The following is a 7,558-nucleotide window of genomic DNA, read 5'->3' as shown; positions in this document are numbered from 1 at the left end:
ACAGACGGTCCGACTTTACTCCGACCGAACCAAATTTCCTGGGGGTGGAGTCAAAGTTGTACCACGGTATACAGACAACAAGGTAGGCTCGTAAGAAAAATGACACTTCAAGAATGACGCATATTTTATCGCCACATGTTGGAGTACAAAAGTAAGCATGCTGAGACCGTAGAGCATCGTCTCGGTTCAGCTTGTGCGAAGATAGTACTTACGTCACATGTTTACATTCAAACTGAATGTTTACATGCGTGCTGAGCCTGCCTTGTTTTTTTGTATGCCGTGAAGTTGTACATGTCGGAGCGTGTATGGGGCCCCTTAGACAGAAAAACCATATAAACCGTTCAGCAAGTGGCATTTTCGGCCATAAGGCCCATCGGATAAATAACATATATGACCAAATTGCCATTTCTGTCAAATGATCATTTCGGCCAAACGTCTTGTCTTGTCCCTGGGCATAAAAGTATCATAATAAATTGTTCTGCGCTAATTCTCGCGAAAAGTGAGTGAAAAGTTAAAGTGATTAAATGAAAAACTAATTTCGTCTAATAGGATTTTCGTGTAACTTTCAAAGCTAGCTCCAGAGACAAGATTGATGGATGATGGATGATGAGGAGTATCATCATAAACAACGGAAAAAGATTCTCGCTTGGCCCAAAAACGATTGCTTTGGTCTCATCGAAATCCTGAATTCAACAGAACTGTTTTGTGGCAAACAATATCTTTTTTCAGATTTGATGCCACTAAGAGTTTGTTTTTAGCAATATTGTTTGTCGACTTGAGCCGAATCAAGTACGAGACACTGCCTTACTCTTGAGGTCGAAATACGTATCTGTTAAAGTTACAATTAAGTGGTGAAATTAAATGGGATAGTACTAACTAGTCCTATGATATGGGAAGACACTTCACTGAAAGTTCCAAACAATTTTCTTATCCTTCGGGATTCTCCTAATAGCCACAAATGTTTTTTCACATTACATCATGTTTTGACTTGTTTATTGAAACATATTTTAACATTTAAAAAAGTGCTTCATAGGCTCCAGCTTGCGCTTTTTCGGTCTTATAATAGTAAAAGCTGAACACACAAAACTGCTCTGCATTTGTCGTACATAAGCTATATTATATCCTAAGGAATTAATTGCGTTACTTGGGAAATAACCCTTTCTGCCTAACGACCATTTCGGTCAACGAAAACGGTGCCAAACGACCCGTTGATCCGTTGAAGCAAACGGATTTTAAAGCCAAATTAAAGGTTATATACTTTCTATAGGGCCGAAAACCTCATTAATAAAGACAATAAAAAAAAAAAAAAAAAAATACTTTCTATAGGCCGAATGTATTTGATGTATTCCTCGCTTAACTTTTCAAAAGGACCTAAGTAACATTTTTTTCATGAATTAATTTGAGTACTGCAATCGAAAGCTTTCATGTTTTTATTTTGATTGCGCTATTCAAATTAATTCATGAAAAAAATTTTACTTAGGTCCTTTTGAAAAGTTAAGCGAGATTTGATCTAATAATCGTTTCGTCCAAATGTTAAACTGTTCAGTGGTGCAACCAGAAAATTGGTCTGGAGAGGGTTTTTCAATTCAAATGCTTCATTTCTGATACTTATTCAAACCTTGGTTCCCGCGTCTCTCAAATACCTACCATCATCCAATATCGTTGAGTTTTCTCAGCTTCTTGAAGTTAAGCTTGCTCCGGTTGCTACTCCATTATGACAAAGTCAGCTGATATTGGACAGCGACCCAACCGATGTTTGCTTGGAACTAGCATTCATCTTCAAATGTGCAATTTTAGCAATTACAGTTAATATCTATATAATAAAAATGAAATGGTCTGTGTTCGTATCCGCATAACTCAAAAACGGCTGGATGGATTTTCTTCATTCCTTCAGCAAATATGTTCATTACCGTTTCCGACGGGTTTATATGATATTTCCTCAGGGGAAAATCACAAGTAAGGTTGAGTAAATCGAGAAAAACTAAAATTAAGATACGTATGGAAATTTGACAAGGGCAGTTCTCGCCTACTATGCAGGACAACGTCTGCCGGGTCAACTAGTATATGATAGAAATAGCAGCCGCATGGAAGACCATTTTCAGTTCTAGCGATTGCTAGAACATGAGAAATATAGAGAAAGATACATATTAGAAAAATGGAACGTATGACACAGAAGTGGTAGCCATATGACTACCAAGTCCGTTCTTAAAGTTTTTTCAGCTTCCTTCTAGAAACTGAAATAACACGCCATAGATCGTGTTCCAATCTTCGCAAATTTTTGAAGTTCAGACACACTTGTTCCAACCGTTATAGTGCAAGATCATCGCTGTTTAATAAGAATGCTATAAATTGAAAAGAAATAATTTCGTATACTCTCCTTCTTTTTGAAAAATGGAGGATTTTTTTTATTTTAATACATATTGAATTATTTTTGCCTTTCTCGTACAACTAAGTTGTACCGAAAGGCTATCATTTCACTCCAAATTCGAACTTTTGATAGAAGTCCCGGAGACCCATAGTGTTATATACCATTAGACTCAGCTCGATGAGCTGAACAAATGTCTGTCTGTCCGTGTGTGCGTGTGTGTGTGTGTGTGTATGTGTGTGCGTGTGTGTGTGCACAAAATGCCATAAAAAACATTAGCCAAATTTTCACATAGAAACTCTTAACCGATTTTCTTGCAACAAGTTGTATCCGACAGAGACTAAAACGCTGTTGATCACTATTGAATTTCATAATAATTGAAAATTGCAAAAAATAGATAATATTAAAATAGTGATGAGACATAGTCACATAGAACATTAATGTGTTATGAAAAATGCCTTGCATCTATGAATATTTCTCCCATTAAGAGTTTCATCGTACTATAAAGATGCTCGTGTTGCACGCATTTAGGCGTAGGTATGCTCTTCCTTCAGTTTCATAGTACTATGAAGTTGTCCGAAAGTCAAAATTCGAACATAGGAAATTCGATAAACTTTTGGCAGCGCCATCTGTCGTCTACTAGTGTAAATTTTCTATCATAACATTAGACGGTGTAACTGTTTTGCCTTTCTTGTACATCATCGAGGTGTAAGCGTAAAGGCTACATTTATTACCTTTTTGCGCGAGAAAGGCGCCATCACCGCTAGGTGGATTAATCTGGGTTTTATTTGAGAAACCACAGTTGCCCATTTTCGAAATGTATTGCCAGGAATCAGGAAAAGCTGTTTTCGATCAAAATGTCATATTTTTTATTTCATCGAGTTTATGAACCACTCACCAAATATATTTGAAACATGACAGTAAAGGCAAAACCAAATCAAGTTTACAGTTACTTTAAATTTAAACTAACTGAACCATTATTGTGCCTTGCAAGTTGCAACAAAATGACAACTTTCGTGATCATTTTCCAAGGCTCTCAAAGATTTGAAAAATATATCCGCAGTACAAATAGCACGTGCTCACCGAAAGTCGAAAAATTGCCTGTACCTTCCAAAAATATTCATAAAGTTTCCGGTTTGTAATTGAAAGGCCTTACTGATTAGTTGGATTGAGCGGTGCAGCAAACAATTTTTTTAATATATGTAATAGGGATTGTACGAAATACTTTCCCATGGAAACTTCAAAATGTTTAAGTGAAAATATTAAAAAAAAATCAAATGGATATTTTAGGAAACTTAAAAAAAAATCTTAAGAAAGTTCATTCTCCTGGTCATATATTTACAAAAAAAAATTAAGAAATAAACGCAATAAAATCGCCACGTCGATTCACGTTGCCGCCGCCGCCGACTAAAATGGTTTTCGGTGTGACACCGAAAACGCAGCCAACACCGACCAAAATTAAGACAAACGCCGTCTTCGACTCTTTTTGCATCAGCGCACACCACTAGCTTCGTTGCAGCATCAAGGTGTCAAAAACCTGAAAAATGGAAAGTCAGCAAATTTCAATTTGGCCCTAAAATATTAGTTCCAAATTCGTGAACCAGCAAAAGCACACCGTGATTTAACTCACATGTAATGTTAACTTTTCCAGAACGTTCCAGAAAACGTGACTGTTGATCCCGAAACCGTGATTTAAAATACATTGTGATTTTATTTGGGATTTTCTCATTTTGCGAATTAAACTTAAATAAGATGCCTTTCACAAGTGAGTTTGCTCTGCGGTATTGTGTTATTCGATAATTATTTCACTGTCAATTTTGAGTTTAATTTGCGATTTATTCGGGAAATAAGACAGACCTTAGTTCAAGAATTTGTGAACCCTTTTCACGTGCAGTCAGGGAATTTTGATTGCAGTTAGGTAATACATCACAACACTGTTATTTAATTGTGTTCAACGATTCGGCCTACCTCAGGGACTCAATTTGTTTATATGATTGAGTCCCTGAGGATGGTCCCAAATCCCAAACAGACCGAAACGTGGGAAAAAATTAAATAATAGTGTTCTGATTTTGTCAAGACAGAAAATCCATCCCCGAAATAATGAACGGCAGTCGAAAAATAATAGTTAGGGAAAAAATCACAAAACTTAATATTGAAATTCATAGTGGAATATTAAAATTTTTGCTTCTTGTAGATTATATCATGAAATTTTGGTCAAAACAGTGTTCGGAGCTTCCTAGCTGAGTTTCGAAAAGACTCCTTCTATACAGCGAATGTACGAAATACATTTTTGAGTTACACTAAAAAAATATTTTTCGGAAACAGCTACAATTTTTGTTGAAGAAATATTTTATCTATAAAGTACTTGCGGAATCGGAGGTGTTTTAGGGAACAGTTGAACATAGTTAAACGCCTCCCTAGGTTTCAAAGCTTTACGATAATGTCTCTTGGTCTACATGAACATTTGTTAAATTCGAAGTTCATAGTCGACAGAAGCAAAGGACCTTGATGTGCTCAAACGAAGAAATTCGCAATTATGCATCACGACATTGCAGTAGTCTGAAAAGTTTTTCTGCTTTAACTGTAAGTGCTCAACGGATTGTGTGAACTGTGAACTTATTTTTATATCCTCTGGAAGGACGAAATAACGCTTGCAATACGTGACTATTTTTAGAAGCCAATAAGGGTTTTTATCTCGTATTTATGAGAGGTTCCTCTTCTCTTCCAATTGATAGTCAATCAATATGTAGTCTCTTGAAAAAAATTTAAAAAAAATCTTCCAAGGCCTTGCATTCCTAATGTAATTCGGTTGTCTCTCAACTTCAAGAGTAGCAGAAAAACATAACATTGAACGGTGCTATCAATATATTAGAAAAGTGGCTAACGGTTTTTCCGCTCTAGTTCTGCGTACATCATCAACCCATTCGTTCTGAACTACTTTACCATTTTAAAATATGCTTCATGATCGTACATAATGCTGCCGCTTGCGAAAAAATCAATTGCCATAATGTTAAGAGTGCTTCCCCAGCAACAATTTCACTAGTATGTAAGTTTCGTGAGCATTCTTCGTAGTAGATCGATACCGAAAGCCCTTGTAGCTGTAGTTACCCGCTAATTAAAGCGTCTAATCGATTGTCTTGGACGATGTTTGATACCCGCGTGTCAATAACCGCAGCACAAACTAATTGCCATAATTTTAGGTTTTTGAACATATCCACAAACACGACTTCCAACGACGACGTGTCGAAAATTGGCATCGGCACTGATTCCAATATAATCGACGACTTGTTCTCTGATGATAGATATTCATTTGTTGCACTTATTCCTTTCTGATAAATAATTAATTTCCCACAATCAACATCAGCGCGCCTCTCACTCACCTAATCAAATGCATTCCCGTCGCAGAGAACTTCCCAAAGTCGCGTCATATTGCACCATTAATCATTCGATTCAATCAGCCCGAGCCTGCGCTTGTTAATAGATAGTCTTGTAAACTCGTTTTAGAAAGATGACACGAAATAAGTTCGTTCGAGGAACCTATTTATAACCAATAATTACCAATCTAGCATATATGCCTAAACGATAGAATTACAGCCCTTGTGAATGTGTTTCGAAAGTAGAAAAGACATTCAAGACACACACCACGCCATGACCGATAAACTGTGTGTAATAAATTATTAAATCCAGTTTCCGACTAGACTTTCTATTCCAATTGCATCCGAAATTCCTGTTTTCAATTCCCGAACATGATATAGCTTTTACGGATTGGTCTATAAATTACAAGGAGTTGTCAGAATTAGAACATATTTCGACTGGATCTGTTGTAGGGAAATCATCGTCAACATGGTGAGTGTTCTTTAGATTAGACGTGCTGCTAAATATATTGATCTTCTGTTCAACCTCCGCAGGTATCTCTGAAGATACTAACAGTTTTGACGATAATCGTCTTATCCGAAGCAGGCATCGTGAGGGTTCACAAAACTACAAGAATAACACCAGTAGGAAACTCCGTGCGCGTTGTTAAACATGTTAGAGTAGGAACCTATCCTGCACCGGTAGTTCCTCCTACCCATTATGGACCTCTTCCATGTCCGCCGCCTTCACCACCATTGCTTCCATATCCACCAGCGTTGCCTCCTACTACACACTTGCCTCTTCCACCACCACCACCTCCTACCACGCCTTCACCACCACCTCCACCGCCACCCCCACCATCGCCACCTTCAACGCCACCTCCTCCACCACCGCCACCAACAACCCTGCCACAAGACGCATATGGCCTCCCGGACTCCAACCTCTACCAAACGCAAACCACTTTTGGAGGTGGTGGTGCCCAACAGCAAGCGGTCGTTTACCCATCCGGCCCCGTCGGCAACAACAACGGACCATCGTTCAATCCTTCGTTTGCCACGCAACAGATTGAACTACAAAACAGTAACCCCTATGTTAACGGACCGGTCAACGTGATCAACTCCGCCGGAGCCGTTGCCGTTCAACAATTACCTTTTGTGAACCAGCTCACCCCGCCCTCGTTACTTGACTCGCTGGTCCCTGTTCCCTATCCGGTATCTTCTGTTTCCATCTATCAAGAATTAGGTCAAGACGGTAGCTGGCAATCAGTTGCCGGTCCGGATGGTAGCTGGCAACCACAACCAGGACAGGACGGTAACTGGCAGCCACAACCAGGACAGGATGGCAGTTGGCAACCCGATCAGCCAGGTCAGGACGGTAGTTGGCAACCGGACCCACCGGGTCAAGATGGTAGCTGGCAACCCGACCAACCAGTCCAGGGTCAGGACGGCAGCTGGCAACCAGACCAGCCAGGTCAGGGTCAGAACGGAAGTTGGCAACCAGACCAGCCAGGTCAGGGTCAGAACGGAAGTTGGCAACCAGACCAGCCAGGTCAGGGTCAGAACGGAAGTTGGCAACCAGACCAGCCAGGTCAAGGTCAGGACGGAAGCTGGAACCCGGAACCGGGACAAAATGGAAGCTGGCAGCCTGACCAACCAGAGCAACCAGGACAGGGCGGCAGCTGGCAACCAAACCCGGGCACTGGAGGGCAGCCGCATGCAGTGTATGGGGTCCCGTTTTAGTTACTAGAAAATTCAAATCAAATATATTTAGATAAATTTTTCGTATTTTTATGTGAAGCAATTCTATTCAATACGTTTCAAATAAACCAGTAACATAACA

General features: G+C 39.4%; 1 protein-coding gene across 1 annotated transcript; it reads left to right on the top strand.

Annotated features, from left to right (window-relative positions):
- The first annotated feature begins 6,069 nt into the window (after positions 1-6,069).
- LOC134218472 (uncharacterized) lies at positions 6,070-7,558 on the top strand. The gene is made up of 2 exons (XM_062697487.1): positions 6,070-6,211; positions 6,274-7,558. The coding sequence occupies exons 1-2, from the start codon at positions 6,209-6,211 to the stop codon at positions 7,456-7,458; spliced, it is 1,188 nt and encodes a 395-aa protein (XP_062553471.1). The 5' UTR covers positions 6,070-6,208; the 3' UTR covers positions 7,459-7,558.

Source organism: Armigeres subalbatus, chromosome 2, assembly GCF_024139115.2.
Source record: "Armigeres subalbatus isolate Guangzhou_Male chromosome 2, GZ_Asu_2, whole genome shotgun sequence".
Taxonomy (NCBI): domain Eukaryota; kingdom Metazoa; phylum Arthropoda; class Insecta; order Diptera; family Culicidae; genus Armigeres; species Armigeres subalbatus.
Note: the sequence above shows the minus strand (reverse complement) of the source record. Positions and strands in the feature narration are given on the sequence as shown.